This window comes from Oryza sativa, chromosome 3 (assembly GCF_034140825.1).
Source record: "Oryza sativa Japonica Group chromosome 3, ASM3414082v1".
Taxonomy (NCBI): Eukaryota; Viridiplantae; Streptophyta; class Magnoliopsida; order Poales; family Poaceae; genus Oryza; species Oryza sativa.
Window position 1 is genome coordinate 1,027,952 of NC_089037.1, and position 20,097 is coordinate 1,048,048.

Sequence of the window (20,097 nt, forward strand, 5' to 3'; positions counted from 1 at the left end):
TTGATTCTAAGCTCTATGTTTCCAGTATATCGCCTACAGATCCCTTTACAAAATATTAGAACTAAAAAAAATTGGTGCGACGATATAAGCATTTCTGATGCATTGATTTTGAAATCGAGCTATCTATTTTATGTCAAATATTTCAGTTGACCACCAACAAAAAAACATTAATTTGTACATGGTGAAAAAAACATAATCCCATTTGAAATGTTTAAGAATAATGTGAAACACAGTGAAATACATGTTGAAACATTTCGCTATCACGCGTGCAACATTAAATTTTAACAATTAAAACACATGTTTTTCTTTCACCGGAATGCAATCACATAACATCTTGTTATAAAGATTTACAACGGTTTTGCTATCATGCAACATTAAAATTTAACGGTTGAAACACATGATTTCCTTTCATTCGAATATAATCACATGACATCTTGTTATGAAGATTTAATTGTAACGAATAAAACAGTGTATTCCACGTTACAAACCTGCCGTCGTATTAGTCTCTCCCTTTTTTCCTTGTTTTTTTTGGTCTTTTCTCTCTTCCCTTGGCATAAGCTGGTCTGGGCTGGTTGCGTTGTGTAAACAAACACTCTTTTCTTCTAATATATTGATGTGCAATTTTTTTGCGCGTTCGCGAAAAAAAAAGAATACAACGATGTACTCGAATTGTAAACCGGATTAATAATTTAAGAGAAGAAAATAATTTAAAGCTTAACAATGGAATATGGTTAATTTACACGGAAGAAGAGAAAAGGGGTGGGAGAGAAATACTAGCAACATGCATATGAGAACGAAGAATATGCGGAGGAAGTAGCTAGTGCGCCCGTTTATTTTTTGGCTAGATCGGACACTCGACCTGAACCATTCTGAAGAGAAATCTAAACAATTTATAATTCGAAATTTAACCATCGAGAGAATGGTAAGAAATTCCTTAAGAAAATTACTATTGCTGAACAGCCTAGAATATTTAACCATCGAGTACTACTGACAGAAATAGCCAAAATGGCCGGCAAGTCTCAGCCCTAATATGCTGATCTGTGCCGTCGATTGCTTGATCGAACGGTCAGGATCATGACTGCGTTGATGAAAAGGGGATATGATACGCCGCCGTGGCCCGAGGCCGCCGCTGCACGCCTGCACGGTATCCCCATTCCATAACCATTCCAGCAACAGCTGTCTCCTTCTCTCTCCGCCGCCGGCGAAACCGCAACGGCGCAGAGGAGAAAATGTGGGAAGCCGAGGAGATCGAGGACGAGGAAACTCTAGAGGCGCTTCTAGAAGCTTCCCGAAGCGCCCAGGGCCGGGCCGCGCTCTCCGACGCCCTCGCCGACACCCTCCACCTCCTGCCGGCCTCCACCCACCGCCTCCTGCTCCTCCGCCTCCGCCTCCTCCGCAACCTCCTCGCCGGCGACGACCTCAACCAGGGCACCTTCGTCCTCCTCTCCGGCCCCGCCGCGGTCGTCTCCTCCGCCCTCTCCTCCCCCTCCGACTCCCCCGACGTCGCGCGCGCGGGCCTCCAGGCGCTGGGCAACGCCGCGCTCGCCGGGGAGCACCACCGCGCCGCCGTCTGGGATGCGCTCTTCCCTGGCTCGCTGCTGGAGCTCGCGCGGGTCAGGGAGAAGGGAGTCCTCGACCCACTGTGCATGGTGATCGACACCTGCTGCTCCGGCGAAGGCGGCCGCGGGAGGCTCGAGGAGCTCTGCCACGAGGAGTTAGGGCTGCCCATACTTGTGGAAATCGTCACTACTGCCTGGCAAGGTGCGTGCGCCGCAATTAGTTGATGCCTTTTTTTTTTATTCAGTAAATTCATCTGGTAGATGTCCTGCAAGCTTTACACAGGTCACACTTGCTATTGTATGATCGTGGGAGCACGAATTGTTTAGCTGTTTGTTTCTGTGAAACTAATGTAAATCAACATGAGTAGGATGTGTGTATGTACACTGTAAATCACATCATAAGGAGTAAGTAAGATGTGCATTCTGTAGACTTCAGCAATAGAAAAGTTTGCGAACTGTTAGTTGTTCATTAGTATGACAGGAAGTGGTAATGTGCTGGAAAAGTTTGGGGAAGTAACTTGTTCATTAGTATGGACAGGAATTGGTAATGTAATATCTGGGCCTTTGGGTCCAATTGGGTATCAGATGCTCTCCTGCTAGTATGTTGAGTGTGGATAGAGGAAACGGAATTTAGTAACTTAAGAGGGTGGTTTGTGATATGGCATTGTTGAAATTTTTAGATTGACATTTTGGCAGATAATGCCTGTTCACCTACTTCATGTGTGGAAATATATCGCCACTGTGTTGTTTTAAGTAAAAGGAGTTCGGACCACACTATCACAGGTTTCATATGTTACATTGAAGTAAAAAAATATATATCAGTGATTGGAGCTGTGATCATGTATATCTTCACATAGTTGCCTGCATCATGTCTAAAGTGCTGGATCTGTGTTTCCTCACATATTGAGGGCAGGATTTCACGTAACTATAACTTGAGAAATAATACAGTCATATTTTTTTTCTTTATTATGTAACTTTACTTCATAGGGACTCCTTAGGCTGTTGTTGAAGTTCACATTTTGCTCTCAGGTTGTTTTATTTGTTTACATTTTTAATTTATGGTTACTTTGATATGAGTCTAATCCGAGGTATAAAATGCAGTGGGGCATGATGAAGAATGGTTAGAATGGCTTCTCTTCAAAATCTGTGTTGAGGAGCAAAAGTTTGAAACATTGTTTGTAGCTTTATGCTCACGCAATGATGCTGAGCACAGTGATGGTGATGAATGCAAAACTGAGTTTAATGCTAAGCATGCATATCTTTTGGGTAAATTGTCAAAATGTTTGGCTAACCGACCTAAAGAAGTCAGTGTATCGATCAGTTTTGCACTTGATATTTTCAATGCACAGAAGCATGCTGCTGAGATTGTGGATTTTACTTGCCGAGTTAACTCTCCTCTTCCAACTGGTCACCCTGCAATTGATGTACTTGGATATTCATTGGTGCTCTTGAAGGATATATGTGCTTGGGAATCCCCTCCGTCAGACACACAGGCTCCTGTTGACTCACTGATGCAGACTGGTCTTGTAAAGCATCTTCTAACGTACTTACGTGAGCTAGAACCCCCAAGTATGATCAGAAAATCTATGGCAAGGGGACAAGGAGATCATCAACCAGCCTTAGGAACTGCAAAAGTCTGCCCATACATTGGTTACAGGAGAGATGTAGTCGCTGTGATTGCTAATTGCTTGCATAGAAGCAAAAAAGTGCAGGATGAGGTGAGGCACCTGGATGGGATTATTTTACTCTTGCAGCAGTGTGTTGTTGATGAAGAAAACCCATACTTGAGGGAGTGGGGTCTTTTTGCTGTGAAGAACTTGCTTGAAGGAAATGAGGAAAACCAGAAGGAGGTATCTGGACTTAAGATGCAAGAAGCTGTTATAACTCCAGAGATTGCTGACATAGGTCTAAGAGTGGAGATAGACAAGGAAACAGGACATCCGAAACTGGTTAATAACTGATGATGTAAGTATCTCGGACCAGAAGTTAAACTTAATTACATGTATACATCAACTGTATCTGCATTTTCTTGTCATCTTGTAATCCTATGATGGTTTTTGATATATGGTTGGTCCCACATCTAGTTTTGTAGTATTTCAAATCTCACTTATAGTTCTGTTATTTAAATTTGTGCATATATTATCTTGTGATTGGCAACTATGTGCTTGATTCATAACTGAGATGTATGTTCAAATTTTCATATGAAGAAATTTGGCTTGCATGCAAACATTTTAGTATCTTCTGGCTTCTAAAGTTGCTGAAAGACTGGTGTTTGTGTAACCTTGGTATGTCAAATGTTGCATTGCGTTGCCTGACAGCATATTTTGTTGTGCAGACTTTCCATTTTGATCCTTCATGTTTGAGGTGAAAAGAAAAGGGAGATCAGACTCACGTACCGACGTTCCTCTCATTAACGGAAGCAAACTAATATTGCCGCTGCCTTCTGCACCCCCGGGAAGATAGGTGTTGCTTTTTTTCATTAATGTTAGTCATGTTAATATTGATGGCGAGCATTTGAACCACCGGGATTCAGATACTTTCTTGGAGAAATGAATGCTAATGGTTTTTTACGTTGCATCAAAACAGTGATGTGATGAGATGTTTCTAGATCCACTCTTATCATAGGCGTCCGTTTTTTAATCCTCGGCGTGTGCTGTTATTTGGTGGCTAATATGTTGATCCTGGTATTCTTTGATAGCCTTTGGGTATTTAGCTTTCACTGTGGCTGTCAGATTTCCACTGTAATCGCTTTAAGCAAAGCATGATTCCCATGTTTGGCTTTCAGCCGTCCTGTTTCTTATACGTCGGCGGAGCTGCAGCATATCACAGCCAATGCAGTAACAGAAGATAAAACACAAATTTGATGTCATCACCTTCCAAGTTCATGTTGGATCAGTTACATGCTTTAGTACAAAGGTTTGTAAAATGGAAAAGTTAGCCGTTCGTCTATAGCATGCTCAGGTCTATAGTACTTCAACACAAGCATGGAGAATTCTCCAGCTAAGCAAATACAACATCAGAACGAAGCACATACTTGATATTCTTTTTCACAACCCGTGCTTCATGCAGCATGCATTTGGCACCATGAAGATGGAGTAGAGCCAGTCCTTGCACTGGAGCAACCTACAACAGAAGTAACCTCAGGTTAGGGGTTAGGACCAGCTTCGACGGTAATGGCAGCATTATAAATTGTGATGCAGGGTAGACTCATGCCAGCATAATAAAGGTGATATCATCAACCCCATATGGATCACCAAACTTCAAGTGGGCAATCTCTTTTCGTCAGAGCAACGTAGTTTTTCGACAAGGGTGTCATTGATGGAATTGCCAATGGAGTAGATCTTGCTAGTTTTTGTATAGCATAAGAAATTAAATATGTAGAGGGAGGGTGAATTTCGTCTTATTTATTCTTTATGTATGATCCTTTCAGTTTCATGATCATATATGCATCTCAACCTCTTTCTGACTTAGCTAGAAAGAACATGTGTGCACATTAATTTCAAGGTTAACTTCCAGATGAATGACAGACTAAACATACAATATATAGCTTGATACCAGACCCAATTTTCCATAGAACCAAACAAAAAACATATGAAATGGTCTAGCAAACAGTTGATCTTATAAAACATATTGCAATTTCAGAATCAGAAAATACCTCAGCGACAACTCCTCCACGATGATCATAAAAAACAGTCTCCCCTCCAACAAGAGCTTGCCCTGATGATTCCTTTGCACTTCCTTTGCCAGAGAGGTATATTAGCAAAGTATACAATGTTCTTGAACCATCTCCAAGGTCGACACTCTCATCAATATGCCTACCGAATCGCTGACCTTCAGTGTACCTATGAGGATGAGCAACAAGCAGCAATCAAGAACAGTGGCAATTTGTCCAACAGTGTGGTGCTAGTGCATCATCTTTGTTCAACTTTTGATAGCACACATACCTGTAGAACCTGATATTTGGATTCAAGCTGGTTGCTACTTTGCCAGAGATGCTGATGTCCTCAAATATTTTGTTTATCCCAGATTCCCAAATGGTCTGAGCAAGCAAAGGATCTGTCACAGATATCCGGTCATTATCTCTATAAGCTTCACCCTTCAGGGGTCCGAGGCTGCCCTGGTGCGTGAAGCCAATATTCTCAGCAATGTCGACAAAGGCCTTCGCCTCAGCGGAAGTGAAGAAGTTTGGCACCTATTTCAGTTTCAAGTAAGGCAATTGTCCATAAATAATAGGGAAACAATTATCAACTCTGTAATGAACCCTGTTATGCTTTCTTAGTAAAGCTGGGCGCACTGCCCCTGATCTAAAAACAATTATCAACTCAGCCAAAATATTGCTATGCCAACTGAACGGTCTCTTAGCATTTTCTCCTTGTGCATCAAATAGCATTTCATCCTAGCATACGCTTCATCACTTTGTATTCAGGAAATCTATTTGATTACTGCATTTAGAATCAACCGCACAACACAAGTAGAGCCAACCCAGATGATTCCCTAACACTCAAATCAAAATTGGCGCTCCTGGTGGTTCGCGGAAATCAAGCATCTAGTCTCTAATCGCCTTCTAGAAGCACTAATTCGAGCAGCAGTATACTAGATGCAGACATCAGAATTCAGACATGGTTGGGGTCAAAAGGGGAAGGTAGGCTTACGGTGAGGAGGTGGGTGCCCTTGAGGCGATTGACCTGGAGATCCTTCTTCGGCTTGACCGGTGGCCACCTCCCGCCGCCTCCGCCGCCGGAAGCGCCGCCCTTCTTCCCCTTGTTGGCCGCCGAGGATTTGTTCCGACGCTGCTGCTGCGGCGGCGGCGCGGCGTCCCCTCCCGCCGTCTCCATGGCTGCAGCCCTCTTCCGCTTCGGTGGCATCAAGCTGTGCAGCGACTTGGCTACGCGGCTGGTAATCCCCTCATCACCGTTGGATTCAGAAGATTCTCCCTTCCTGACATTGAATCTGGACCGTAGGAGTTGATTGCTGGGTCAGATTTGACCGCAATCTTGACAAATTGAACCTTCTATAAAACTTATTTCAATAATAAAACCGCGGCAAAAATTATTTTGAGAGATAGATCGCGACCTAGACATGAGGTATAATGTTTTTAGCACCATTATATTTGACATGAACATATTGACCGATGTGAGTATGTGACATAATTTGTTAGATCAGGATTAATCGTGTCACGTTAGATAATATATCAGCGCAAATGTTAATAACATTGAGATGTTATATCAACGAGGATGGCCCCTAGGTCACGATCTATTTTTAAATAGCTTTTAGCGTGGTGTATTGTTGAAATAAGTTTTGAAAAAGAGCTATTTTATCAAAATTTCGGCAGATATGATCCAGGATTCCAATCTGGAAGGGGGTGAAGTTGATAATCTAACACGTAGGAAGGGCTCTTATGCAAATAGAACTTATAAATCATGACCGTTCAATCAGGATCGAACGGTGTACGAATCACGAGTTCGTGTCGGCGAGCGTCCGGCCTCACGCGACGGGAGCCGGTGGAGCTCCGGCGAGCGGCGGAATTGTATGCGGGAGGCATCGCCGGCGGAGAACCCTAATCCCTCACAGGGTTCGATCTTCGCGGCAGCCCGGGAGCGGCTGGAGACCGTGCGCCGCTGCCTGAGATCGCCGGCGAGAAGCGGTGTATACCCTGCCGCTGCTGGAGACCAAGATAAGAAACAATCTCGCGGCGAAATCTAAGAAATCTGTGTTGATCCCAACCCAAAATTTCACATCCTCCAAATCGTAACGAAGAAAAGAGAAAAATCTGCACATCTACAACGAATGCAACGCGTCCAGGGCTGCTTTCACAAGAATCCCTTCTCAAGAATCGCAAACGAAAACATCTTTATCCTGTTTCATATGGTGAGGTTTTCTTGGATGGGCAGGAACGTGCCGCAGATGTTGCCGCCGAGGTCCGGGAACGCGGCGCATCCCGGCAGGGGCTTCACCTTGCCGTCGCGGGCGACGCTGACGGGGTACTTGACGAGGTGCCCTCTCATCTCGCTCACCTCGCTGGAGGCGAACTGCCTCCAGTTCTGCTCCCCGATGTGCCGAACCTGCCTCGTGCACTCCAGGCTCTCTGGGCAACTGAAGCTTTCCTCCACCGCTCCAATGTGCTCTGCCCACAGTGACATCCTGTACCCGTAGATCTTCGAGCTCACCAAAACCAATCCATCAGCGCAACTGTGAAATCTGTGGAATTTTGGGTGATCAAGGGATCATTTACCTGTCCACGAGGAGCAGAAAGCATGTTTGCCCATGTGTACTGGGGCTGGTACGCTCCCATGGCGATCTCGGTGTCTCTGGTTCCTTCCATGGATCTCTGGTTAATGTTAGCCGATCCAATTATCACGTATTCATCATCCACGATCATCCCTTTCGAGTGCACATACACCATGAACCTCCGGTTCTTCTTAGCTTGATCCTGAATGTACAGGTCGCAGCAAGACAAATCTGAACTCTGAATGTACGGATGGCATACAATTTGAGTATGCTGCGAGAGAAGCAGAAGTACTGCAGTCTCACCTGGGGATTGTTGGCTGAACTTGATCCTCTGCAAGTGCTAGGACTGCCGCCTGCTTCACGATTGCCAAGACAGAAGAAGTTCAGGTAATCCTGTGGCTCATATGTGTTATCCAGCCCTACTTCTTTCAATGCCTTGTGAATTACCTCATACATCATTTGCATTGTTTTTTTCTACAATGACAACAACAATGACAACAAATAAGTTACATTGCTATACTGAGAGAAGTTAGCTCTGTAGAATGTAGTAGCAGATAGTACACAGTTGAGCAGACTAGAAGACAATGCTAGAGAGACGCTCTAACCTGCCAGTAAAGTATTCTCTGTGTAGGAGCACCAGTAGGATTACCTTCAGGCCACATTGGAATTACTATGTACGCTGAAAACCTCTCATTGGCATAAATCTTGTTGGCAATTTTGAGAGCTATTTCAATCGGTATTAAGTTATTAGCACCTGCAGCAGAACAAATTTTAAGTCCTGAAATTAGGGGCAACCATAAGTACTTGTCGTATTTATTTACGTCATGATAAGGGTCAAGAAATTTTGAATTATTCTCCAACATAAAGCAGCAAATTTTAAATGAAGTTACTATTAGAGAACGCAATTGGAACGTGCCATAAAAGGCCAGAATACATTGAGTTGAACAACAAGATTTGAAGCAAACAAAGCTCATGCTTACCTACATCTTTATGTGAATCCCAATTAAATGAAGAACCAAGGAAATACTGATTTTCAATATAGATGAAGTGTTGAGCTCCTCGGATTGCATTCACATAAGCGGTTTGTACGCTCATATCAATTAGTACGTTTTTCCCACAAACGAGATTCTGTCAACCAAAGGAAAAGTCTGTGTCAGGTAAATACAAAGAATAACCAAACATAGCATAATTGGGTGAAATTTATATCTTAGTTACCTTACTGGTTGCTTCTCTTGGATTTTTGGGAAAACCCTTGACAGAATTTGAATCAATTGACCGGAATATCTGCTTCCAAGTTAATACTGTTCAGTGCTGTTTGGTCACATACTTTGTTTATCTGTAGCTGTGAAAACCTTTGAAGGATCTTACCTGAACATCCCATCGCTCTGGATCATTGTCACTTGAATACACTTCATCGTCAATGCTTGCAATATCAGGTATCCTTCCAATCCATAGCAATGTGTCATTATTTGCCTTTGACAATTTTTTAACCCCGCTGCGCTTGGATGCCTTTAACCAGCGCTCCTCAAAGTTTGTCAAGACATCATATGCCGCTGGGCCATCAATCTTAGAATGCAAATCATGCCATGGTTCTCTTGGCCCTTGGGCATCAAGTACCTGCAAATACAAGATGCGTCAATTACAGGAACTATTTTCATGTGTATAAACCACATACAGTGATACAGGCACATGAACAATAGGACAAAGTAATCTCACCGCAAAGTTTGGGTTATAATAGTCGTCCTTGTGCAATGTCTGGAGAGACCGAAAAAGAGGATGAGTAGGTGTATCATATCGTCCACCGCATAAATCAAGGCCTCCAACAAAAGCAACTATTTTCCTTTTATGGTTGCCGGCATCAGCATCCAGAATCACTGTTTTCTGATGATGTGTAAAAATGGTTCCGGTCTCCTGGTTCAATTTTCAACTGTTAACATCATTACATGGTCCACAAGAACAGCTATTTTGACTAAAAAGATGTTAGCTGGTGACATGTGTCTATATGAAGCAAATTATGGCATTCAGAGGAGACAAAGCTTACTGAAGAAAACAAATTGTAAATAAACAACCTGCTGCTTAACCCAGCTGTGCCTTTTCCCAGCAGAACGCGGGCAGAGCAGTATCTGAACTGAAGAATGCTTGAAAAATCTACGGGTCTCCTCATCCCGTGTGCCCATGTAACCTTCCTATAGAGAAAACTCTGACAACAAGTCAAGCTGTATTTGCATGAATATATTATTCACAGGTTTTCAGAGATCAATGTGTCACTCCATCAACCCCAACTACCATTAGACAAAGCAATGAAATTTGGACCAGAAGCCAAATAAGTGGTGTGACCATCAGTTTGATACAAGAAACAAATAGCCGAAAATTAATTTTGTGATTGCATGTTGCATTGTGCATACCATCTGGATACCAAGGACGTTCCTTGACGTTGGATCGTCCCAGACGAGGAGCAGCACCCTCACCCCCTCCTGCGACTTCCTCTTCAGCAGATCGCCCAGCGAGACGCCGGCGCCGCCGTCCCGCACAAGCTGAATGGTGTGGAACACCGACCACCCGGTGATATAGATGAGCCTCCTCGCCTGCGATATCGCGTCGTAGACATCGTGCCAGCATTGGCCTTGCCGGTAGAGCGCGCCATTGCCCAGCCTGATCTCCGGCAGCGAGCCCTCCGGCACATGCGCGTCCTGGTACAGCGTCACCCGGCCGCCGCGGCGCAGCGGGAAGTAGGTGTTGGGGACGCCGGCGAAGTCCGGGCCCGGGGTGACGCCGTGGTGGTACATGGTTAGCCTCGCCACGGGGATGTACTGCACCGACAGCCGCAGCACGGCGCCGGGGGCGCACGGCTTGCCGGCGGCGGGATCGAGGACCGGGTAGACGCCCTCGACGTGCTCCCCGGCCTCGAGCTGCTCGGCGGGGACGACGACCTCGCCGATGAGCTCGGCGCCGAAGACGTCGCTGTCCTTGACGAGGAAGTGGACGGCGGGCGCCTCGTGCGCGACGGGGATGAGGAAGTGCTGCGCCCACACGGGGTTCTCGTCGTCGTTGACGACGTAGGTGCGCGCGACGGTGGCGGACGCGAGCTGCACAGTGACGTAGGGGTCGCTGGTCATGGCGCCGTTGGCCGCCTTCTTCTTCTTCTTCGTCCCGAGGATGTCGACGACGGTCTTGGAGACGATGTCCATGTTTGGGAGGTTCCGCGCCTCGTGGATCCATATGTCAAGGCTGCCGTGGAGCATCGCCGACCGCCGCGACGCCGACGACGAGCCCCAGACGCCGTGCCCGTGCGGCCACACCACATCCATCCCGCTCCAATTCGACGATTTCGCGTCAACTGTTCGTGCTGTTTTACCTTGATCGATCGATGATCTCGTTGCATGTGCCTCGTGTACGTCGCATGTCCTCCTCTCCTCCCGGTTGATCGCTGCTTCCCCTGAAATGGAGGGGAGAATGAATGGGCCGTGGGCCCATGGACAAATGCCGTCTGATCTGTATGTACTCTCCAGGGCCCACTTGCCGTATTGCATTGCACCGCGACAAGTTTGTAATGCTGTGCCAGATCAGCCGTACGATCAGGTGTAAGCTCTGAATCGGGACATCACTTGCGCGTGCGCTTGTTGGGCTCAAAAAATGATACCTGGGGCCCACAATATTGCGCCACGTCAGCGGCTCAGGGTTGGCCCATATAATCACATGGGCCTGACTGCCCCGTGTGCTTGGAAAGGACGCTACTCAAAAAATATCCAACACAAACACAGTGTGTACCCCCTGGACCATATATATCGTCACATTCACCGCTGGCATCCGTGTGCATTTGATTTGATTTTCATCTCTTTTGGTCCTCTCCCTGACGCCATGGGGGTGCCTTTTTGCAGGTCAGTACGGTCGGTCTGTGAATGCACCGCTGTTGCTGGCTTTGGGCGCCTGCGACTCGATGCGAGCTCATGCCTCAAGTGTGAGGAGATCAACAAGATTCTGGGAGACGCACACGCGCACCAACAGTGTCAGCGTATGTACTCCTCGGCTCCAATGCTCTCAAGTCTTCTCATCAGGCTTTGATCGATCGATCTGTATCCTCTCTTTCTGCTGCTCTCTGATGATGTACTGTGCAGATGATGCGCATCTCGTGAGCTGCTACTGCTCTTTCTGTTCCAAACTCTGTGCTGAGAAGTTCAATCAACGGGCCTGAATATATAGCCATTTTTGGTGTATTCCGATCGACTTTTTGGAACGTTTTGCTGATAGGGAGGAGGGAATGCCGGAATGGTAGGTGCCCAGCATGAACGTGGAGGGCTTGAGCGAGATGCCTGGTCATAACCCGGCGGATCACGCGAGCAAACACCACCAAAACTTCGGCTCCACCTCCTGTTTAAGCGTGGCTAACCTTTTGGCAGGCTGGCAGGCAGCTGCCACCAGCAAAAGAGTGTACAAAATGAGGGAATTAGGGATGTTGTACCTCTCCTGAGAAAATGTGATGCCTTTTCATGCAGATCCAGTTCTGTTTTTATCTGAAACCATCATGGGTTATATTCATGCGCGCCGGAGGAAAGCACAACTCCAAGCAAAGTTGCTTGTACTACGTACTGTATTTGATACCTCTCCCTTCTTGTTGGTGATCTCGTTCCTCTCTACGAGCACATAGGAGTAGTAGAAGATAGTGACAGACAACCCAGCTGGTTCTTTCCTCCCAGATGCTAAAATGTTCGATTAGTACAAGGCGATCGAAAGGCACTTTTCTCTCTAGACGAAATTAGCGGTCCATGAAGGTAGCACATGCCTCGGTTTTTCGTTTTTAAGTACACCATGTTTAATGTTTGCTCCCTATTAGCAGCTTTCCAATCTCAATGCAGCAACAGCATGAGCAAGGCTTGTAGTAACAAACTTTGAGGTTTACAAACCAGGAAGTTAATTAGATCCTACCCACCAAAGTGTGGCTAGTTAATATGCTACTACTACCACTACGAAACTAAATCTGAAACAGTACATCTTTTTCTTTAGACCTGAACAGGCATTTGTTGGTGCCATGGTGTACCTAGCAACTGTTCGGTGTGTAGGAGTATTTGTTGTTAACCGAGAAACGAGAACAGCTTCAGAAAATGCAGCAACACGCATGAGACAGTACAAGTCCACAAGGTCGGAACAGTACAGAATTGCTCATCTCGCTAGCTCAGCTCAGCTCTCATGCGTGTACGGTGTCGCAGCGAATGAAAGTTACAGGCTGGAAAAATTGATGTTGCCGTCTGAAAGTGAATGTGGGGGTAGGAACGCCATAAAAACGACCGAGAGTTATGATCCCTGTGCGCGTATGACAGAACGCGTCTTCAGTAATGGCGAAACCCGGGCTAGCTATGCTATTGCTATGCATCTCTGTCTCTCGTTATTACTCCTGTGACGTTTTCTGGTTGGCATACGGTCCATACGGATCGAGCAAAGCAGCGGCTCCATAATTTTACAGCAGCTGCAGCTGGCCATCATCAGTTCACGGCCTTCAAACTCGATCGAGCAACCCAAAGGAAAAATCTCAAGCAAAAAAAGGCGGTGGTTTTAGTGCTCCATCTCCGATCTCCAAACGCGTTGGAATTCTCAGTGCACATCTTAAAGCGTACTCCCTCCCTCCGTCAAAAAAAAAAAGACAAATCGGGAAAAAAAGACAAAAAGAAAAAAAATTTATGTGTCCAATTTTGACTGTCGGTCTTATATAAAAATTTTTTATAATTCGTATTTTCATTGTTGTTAGATGATAAAACATGATTAATATTTTTGTATGTGACTTGTCTTTTTAATTTTTTTCATAATTTTTTCAAATAAAACGGACAGTCAAACGTTGGGCACGGAAACCAGGGTTTGTCTTTTTTTTTAGACGGAGGGAGTAGGAGTACTAGTCCAATTGATTTTATGATCTGTACCAGTACTAGATTCAATTAAACGGAATGATTGAAATGCCGGATCGATCGAGTCATCTTACAGACTAAAAATCCATTATTTTTCCAGTATTTACACAACTCCGTTGCAGCTGAGCTTGCTGCCGTTACAACGATCGGTAGCCCTATACAACAAATCGATCCGTAATACGCCTACGTCGCCATACGTTACGTACACCGGACACGTACTCTGAGTGCATTCTACTCTCGTCGAACACGAGCAGAGAAGCTGCTGATTTTGCTGCTCAATTCGATCCACTACACGACGGCCTTCGCTGGCGGTATCACGATCGGGCTCCTCACGACGTGCTCGTCGGAGACCCACTTGAGGTTCCCCTCGACGCCGGCGACGGCCGGCTGCCCTGCCCACCGCACGGTCACCGTGAAGCTCTGCTTCTCGTACGCCCTGGAGAAGCGCAGCAATGGCGGGTGCACGGTGACCGCGACGTTCTTGGGCATGTCCACCACGGCGGTGTACACGGAGTTGGCCTTCCCGACGTTGGTCACGATGCGGTGGACGGTGATCGGCTGGGACAGCAGCTTCACCACCAGCGACGGGTAGTTGAGCTCCGCCTCGGTGATGGCCTTGAGCTTGGCGCAGGAGACGCGGCGGTGGGTTATCTCCTTCACGCCGTCGTCGCCGATGCCGAGGCCGCAGAGGTAGGCGATGTAGTCGTTGGTGTGGAGGTCGTAGACGAGGCCCGGGTCGACGGCGCGGGACGGGTTGACGTAGCCGGCGCCCATGGTGTAGAAGCTCGCGCTGCGGTACTGCTCGTCCTTGATCGGCACGCCGTCGTGGTCGGCGACGTCGGACGACGTCATGATCGCCGACTTGATCGCCGCCGGGGACCATGTCGGGTGAAGGCTCTTGATGATGGCGGCGATGCCGCTCAGGTGCGGGGTGGACATCGACGTGCCGGACTCCATGAAGAAGGAGAGGCTGACGCCGTCGGCGAACTCGGTGTGCATCTCGCCAGGGGCCCACGCGGCGAGGATGTTCATGCCGGGCCCGGTGATGTCAGGCTTCAGAACGCCCGGGCTGGCCTTGTTCGGCCCCCGGGACGAGAAGAACGCGACGGACGGCGCCGGCGACGACCCCATCACCGTCCCCTTGAATGTGACGCTCGCCGTCGGCTTGGGAGTGGACTTGATGTAGGACAGGATCTTTGACCCGGCGGCGTAGCTCACATGCGACGCCGGCAGCACGTGCGCGTCGGCGAATGTGGTGTATCCTTCGACCGGCTTGTTCATCAGGATCATGCCGGCGCCGCCGTACGCGGACACGGTCTGTCCCTGCTCGACGTGCTCGACAATGCTGCGGCTCTCGCAGAGCACCACCTTGCCGCTCACCTCCTCTTCGACCAGCGTGCTGCAGTCTCGTGAGTCGGAGTCGCCGTTCAGGCCCGGGAACACCAGCGGGAGCTGGCGCCCGGCGGTGTTGTTCCGCGGCTGGTACAGGGACTCGCCGTCGAACACCTGGCCGTTGCCGAGCGTCACCGTGGTGCGTATCGCCCGGTCCATGGTGCCGGCCGCGACCGTGAGCATCCATGGCGCGCCGTTGCCCACGGTGGCGGCGACTGGGCCATCATTGCCAGCGGCGGAGCTGACAAAGATGCCATGCTCCATGGCCTTGAACGTGGCGATGGCGACGAGGTCGTAGTTGAACGGCGCACCGGGGGACGCGCCGATGGAGAACGAGAGCACGTCGACGCCGTCCTTGACGGCGGCGTCCAGCCCGGCGATGATGTCCATGATGGAGCACCGGCTCCTGGTGCACACCTTGTATATGGCCAGGTGCGCGTGCGGCGCCATCCCGGACGCCGTGCCATGGGCGTTGCCGCGGACGTCGGCATTCTCGACGAAGTTGCCCGCGGCCGTGCTCGCCGTATGCGTGCCGTGCCCCGCGTCGTCCACCGGCGGCGCCGTCGCATTGACCGCGGCGCTGCCGAAGGCGCGCGCGCCGATGATCTTGTTGTTGCATCCGCCGCCGGAGATGGCCTTGAACTCGCAGGTGCCCTTCCACTTCTTGGGCGGCGGCGGCATCCCGGCGTCGCCGAACGACGGGTGGCTGGGCAAAATACCGGTGTCCAGGAGCCCAATCACCACGCCCCGGCCGAACCCGGAGCGGCTCCAGAACCCATCATTGCCGAGGTGAAGCCCAAGGAACCCCGGCGAATGGGTGGTCGCCAACGGCAAGAACTCCTCGGGGTACAGTCTGATGCACCCCTCCTTCTTCCTCATCGCCTCAGCCTCGTCGTCGGTGAGCTGCGCGGCGAACCCGGACAGCACGTGGCTGTACGAGTAAATGATCCTCGGGCCATCATCCCCCGCCGCCTCCGGCGTGGCCTCCGGCAAGAACGAGCGGTGCCACAGCTCGACCGAGTCGGCGACGCCGCCGTCCTCCCTCGGGTCGAGATGAACCACGTAGTTCTTCCTCTCCCGCGCGCAGGAGACAACGGCCAGCATCGCTGAGGAAACAACCATGGACACTACTACGGCGAGGAGGATTCGTTGAGTCCTCATGATGTACACTGGTTGGATGCTGGCTCAGTGGCTCTCACTTGCGACTTGTGAGTAAAAACTGGAGCTGATATGATTTGAACAATGGTGGTGGGGAGGGGGGAGTGGCGTGGCAACAAGGAGGGGGAGTGCGGGGGTTTATGTAGGGGAGGGAGGGACAGGGGCAGTGGGTGGGAGGCGTGAGTGATGGGCGGCACTGGCGGTGAGCTGGAGAGCAGAAGCAGGACGAACGAAAGGAGGAGAGGAGAGAGAGGCAATGGCAATGCAGGGGGGGTCACCCAGTTGAATTTGAATTTGCTGCAAACTGCTCCCGGTGAGCAGGGTGACCGTTGGATCAGAAAACGATGGGTTCATGGCCTTTCCTCTAGAAGAAGCCCGGGCTTGGAGCTGGAGGTGGAGTTACTTTCCGGTGAAGTCCATGGATGTCGTATGGACTCCCCACGATTTCCTTCCGAGAAATCATATCTGAAGCGACACTTACCCGTAACTGCACCAGTTAAGGTAGGGGTAACTTCTGCTTCGAAGATATGGAATGGCGTGGTCGGCGTATAGCTCGGTTGAATAGTGTCATTGCACATTTGCACTCCAAGATACTCGTATTTTACGGGCTAGTATGAGCTTACTAGCTTAGCATTGCCACAAGTTTTAAATGTGCAGCAAGCAACGGTTCTTTTTGCTGCTAATAAATCATTCCTCACTGATGGGATCAATTTTACTCAAAAGTAGATTGTGTTTAGATTCAAAGTTTTGATCCAAACTTCATTCCTTTTCCATCACATCAACCTGTCATACACACACAATTTTTCAGTCACATCATCTTTAATTTGACACGAGAAGAAAAGTGTGACCTCCGCGGCTATGGCAGTGACTTGTGAAGCAGACGTCAGTGGAGCGAGCTGTATGCGCGCCACTGAGCCACAGAGCCAATGCTGGGCGGTAACTAGCTCCAGTGGAAGTGCAGGGGCGGCAATGCCGATGATTCGAATCCGCGTCGCTCCCGTGGATCGCTGGCCGTTTGTTGGCCACTGCGGCAAAACGCTAGCTGGACGCCGTGGACGGGAGCGACTCGGCGGCGTCTTTTTAGAACGTTCAGTACCAGTCCATTGCCTCCCCTCTTTTGCCTGCCAGTGGGGCCCACAGGGACCAAGGGACATTGGGCCCACCTGTCAACGACAGGGCTAATGATGGTCTAGCTCATGGGCCCAGAGGCCTCGGGGCAGGGAGATGAGGGGAAGAAGAAGCAGTGGATGAGACCATGAGACGAGGGTCAATCATTCTTTGACTCCAGCGGGGTGTCGCTTTTGTCGACAGATGTCCGAGCCACGAAGCCGTTTTCCGAGCCGCTGCTTGTCGCTTTGCGTGGGGAGAATGACAGTGCGCGAATAAACAAATATACAATTCGATCGTGCTGATATGCTAGAGGATTATTTATTGGTCGCCGAGTTCAGACTTTAATACATCCGTCCCATAATAAGTGCAGTAGTAGATATCCGTGTCCAACGTTTGACCGTTCGTCTTATTTAAAAAATTGAAAATATTTAATCACATATAAAGTATTATTCATATTTTATCATCTAGTAGCAATAAAAATACTAATCATAAAAAAATTTCAAATAAGACGAACGGTTAAACGTTAAACGTGAATAGTGCAAAACTGCACTTATTTTGGGACGGAGGGAGTACTTTCTTTCTTCGATTACGATTGTTTTTGGATTAGGACACCCGCAATGGTTATCTATAGACTCTCTACAAGAGATCTATGTCAGCATATTTTTCTACTTGGAAAAAATTAAATGGAGAGAGAGCAAAACTATCTACTAATTTAGAGATAATCTATAAAGAAAAACGAGGCAATGGATTAGAGAGCTATAGATACCAATGTAGACATACTATTGAGATGGTTTAATACTAATCTAGTTTGTTGCTGAGATGTATATGTTTTATATTTAACATTACGGGTGCTCTTACAGGAGCCTGCCTTATCGAACAATGCTCCCACAGCTCGACGTGGAAAAGAGAATTCCGATGTGTCCCTGTAACCGGAAAGAGACATCTCTTCGTGTACCGGGGAGATAGAGCTGTATAGGAGACTTGTTTTGAGCTCAGTGAAGATATGTTAGATTTGGTTCGATTAAGCTTAAACAGATAGATCTTCATCCGCCCTCCATATACTCGGTTGTGTGTAGCAGAGTTCCCTGGGTTCCATTTTTTGACAAATCGGCCAAATTAGTTCTACAGCAATAATTGGTGCATCTAACTCGCTCATGATTGTTCGCTCTCAATGTATCCATGCAATACATGATTGCAGTTCATGATGTCCGCCGATGGATTATACTATATGATCGGAACATCTACCATCTATCTACCCCCACATCGAGTGCACCGTATTGTCATATACGCGTACGTGGCTGGAATAATGGAACGAACAGACGGCACGGCGGCCGGAGAGGCTTTTTTCCGCTCTCTCGCCATCTTTTCTGCTAGTAGCTCGCCGCGCCGCCCACCTTTTCCTCGTCTCCCGTAAGATAAAGAAATTGCCTCGGCGCACACAACAGAGCAGTCCACACACACGCACGCACGCACTCCCTCGGTTGGCTCCTCCACTGCGATGTGCGGTCGAAGCCCCTAGGAATGGAATGCGCGAGAGGAGCTAGCCTGACGGATTAAACTAGTCAACGTGAGGGCTTATCGCGAATTCAACCAACACGTTGCCCATGGCGTACCAACACATGCGTAGATATACTGGATAGATACTCCAGGGAGATGAGCTGCTGATACTGCCTGCACCAGCTGTGGTTGGTACTGGTAAGCCAGGTCGCACGCTTGCTTGCTGCTTGCGGCCATATTTATATCCGCCAGCTGACTTTGATCCTCCATGCCAGGTACAGCCAAGGGCAAAACCTGCAGGCAGGCTGCAACTGCAGCTTGCAGTCTGCTTGCATTTGCAACTGCAGCTGGCTTGCATGCGGCCGTCTCGTCTGACCAGACTTCATATTTCTACAGTAGTAGTACCATGCACAGCACAACGGCACAGCACGCAATTTGCATACACAGGACGCCTAAACTAAAACGTGGTTTTCGACATATCTAGTCAGCTCTAACACAATCTTATCTGGAATAAATAAAGGCAGCTGTCTGTGCTAATGAGATAGAGATGGAGTATATTGTTTTGTTAAGTTGTCAGTGTTAGAGCTAATGATCAGTCTTTGGATATTATATTCTCTGGCTAGTTCATCGTCATCACTTTACTTTTGCATGGCCATTTCGCTTTCGCACCTCTTATTCGGGCACACGATTGGGAAGAATGGGCACCCCATGGGCCATGAGTTCCCTGCAGATAAGCCCTCCCGGTTCAAGATGTCCTACCTGACACGGCAGGTGCCCAAATGGAAGGGAATAGAAATTGTTAACGTCGATGCAGCTAAGCTTAGGGATGTTTGGAAATTAGGGACTAAACTTTAGTCTCTCTCACAAAAATATAAGTCTAGGAACTTATATTTTTATGAGAGGGACTAAGGGGGTGTTTGGGAGAGACTGGGGTGTTTGGAAACTAGGGACTAAATTTAGTCCCTCTCACAAAAACATGAGTCAGCCCCACTTTAGTCCCTCCAACCAAACACCACCTTAGGGGGTGTTTGAGAACTAGAGACTAAATTTAGTCCCTCTTACAAAAGTATAAGTCCCTATGGTAGGGACTTATGTTTTTGAAAAACATAAGTCAGCCCCACTTTAGTCCCTCCAACCAAACACCACCTTAGGGGGTGTTTGGGAACTAGGGACTAAATTTAGTCCCCCTCACAAAAGTATAAGTCCCTATGGTAGGGACTTATGTTTTTGTGAGAGGGGCTAAAGTTTAGCCCCACTTT

General features: G+C 48.1%; 4 protein-coding genes and 2 long non-coding RNA genes across 7 annotated transcripts; 3 read left to right on the forward strand and 3 right to left on the reverse strand.

The window, feature by feature from the left end:
- Positions 1-1,119: 1,119 nt before the first annotated feature.
- Positions 1,120-4,142, forward strand: LOC136351266 (uncharacterized). Its single transcript, XM_066308539.1, has 3 exons — positions 1,120-1,761; positions 2,661-3,524; positions 3,895-4,142. The coding sequence occupies exons 1-2, from the start codon at positions 1,230-1,232 to the stop codon at positions 3,518-3,520; spliced, it is 1,392 nt and encodes a 463-aa protein (XP_066164636.1). The 5' UTR covers positions 1,120-1,229; the 3' UTR covers positions 3,521-3,524; positions 3,895-4,142.
- A 267-nt stretch (positions 4,143-4,409) lies between these two features.
- Positions 4,410-6,437, reverse strand: LOC4331420 (uncharacterized). The gene is made up of 4 exons (XM_015776784.3): positions 6,212-6,437; positions 5,504-5,751; positions 5,215-5,401; positions 4,410-4,682 (listed from the first exon to the last, which is right to left on the reverse strand). The coding sequence occupies exons 1-4, from the start codon at positions 6,422-6,424 to the stop codon at positions 4,560-4,562; spliced, it is 771 nt and encodes a 256-aa protein (XP_015632270.1). The 5' UTR covers positions 6,425-6,437; the 3' UTR covers positions 4,410-4,559.
- An 809-nt stretch (positions 6,438-7,246) lies between these two features.
- LOC4331421 (phospholipase D beta 1) lies at positions 7,247-11,217 on the reverse strand. 2 transcript variants are annotated; one of them, XR_010740453.1, is made up of 10 exons: positions 10,193-11,217; positions 9,857-9,973; positions 9,504-9,698; positions 9,156-9,404; positions 9,003-9,071; positions 8,768-8,915; positions 8,437-8,541; positions 8,091-8,261; positions 7,792-7,989; positions 7,247-7,714 (listed from the first exon to the last, which is right to left on the reverse strand). XR_010740453.1 is itself a non-coding variant. In XM_015774424.3 (10 exons), exons 1-10 carry the CDS (start codon positions 11,093-11,095, stop codon positions 7,421-7,423), a joined length of 2,493 nt encoding a protein of 830 aa, XP_015629910.3. In that variant the 5' UTR covers positions 11,096-11,217; the 3' UTR covers positions 7,247-7,420. The 2 variants fall into 2 exon arrangements, 1 of the variants encoding a protein (XP_015629910.3); XM_015774424.3 differs by having other exon boundaries at positions 8,393-8,541.
- Positions 8,047-9,366, forward strand: LOC107280360 (uncharacterized). Its single transcript, XR_001544376.3, has 3 exons — positions 8,047-8,174; positions 9,130-9,223; positions 9,307-9,366. It is a non-coding gene; the product is annotated as an uncharacterized lncRNA (long non-coding RNA).
- Positions 11,218-11,606: 389 nt separating the features above from the next.
- LOC112938266 (uncharacterized) lies at positions 11,607-12,321 on the forward strand. Its single transcript, XR_003241301.2, has 2 exons — positions 11,607-11,799; positions 11,903-12,321. It is a non-coding gene; the product is annotated as an uncharacterized lncRNA (long non-coding RNA).
- A 1,416-nt stretch (positions 12,322-13,737) lies between these two features.
- Positions 13,738-16,345, reverse strand: LOC4331422 (subtilisin-like protease). The gene has a single exon (XM_015777438.3). The coding sequence runs from the start codon at positions 16,232-16,234 to the stop codon at positions 13,970-13,972; it is 2,265 nt and encodes a 754-aa protein (XP_015632924.1). The 5' UTR covers positions 16,235-16,345; the 3' UTR covers positions 13,738-13,969.
- Positions 16,346-20,097: the final 3,752 nt, after the last annotated feature.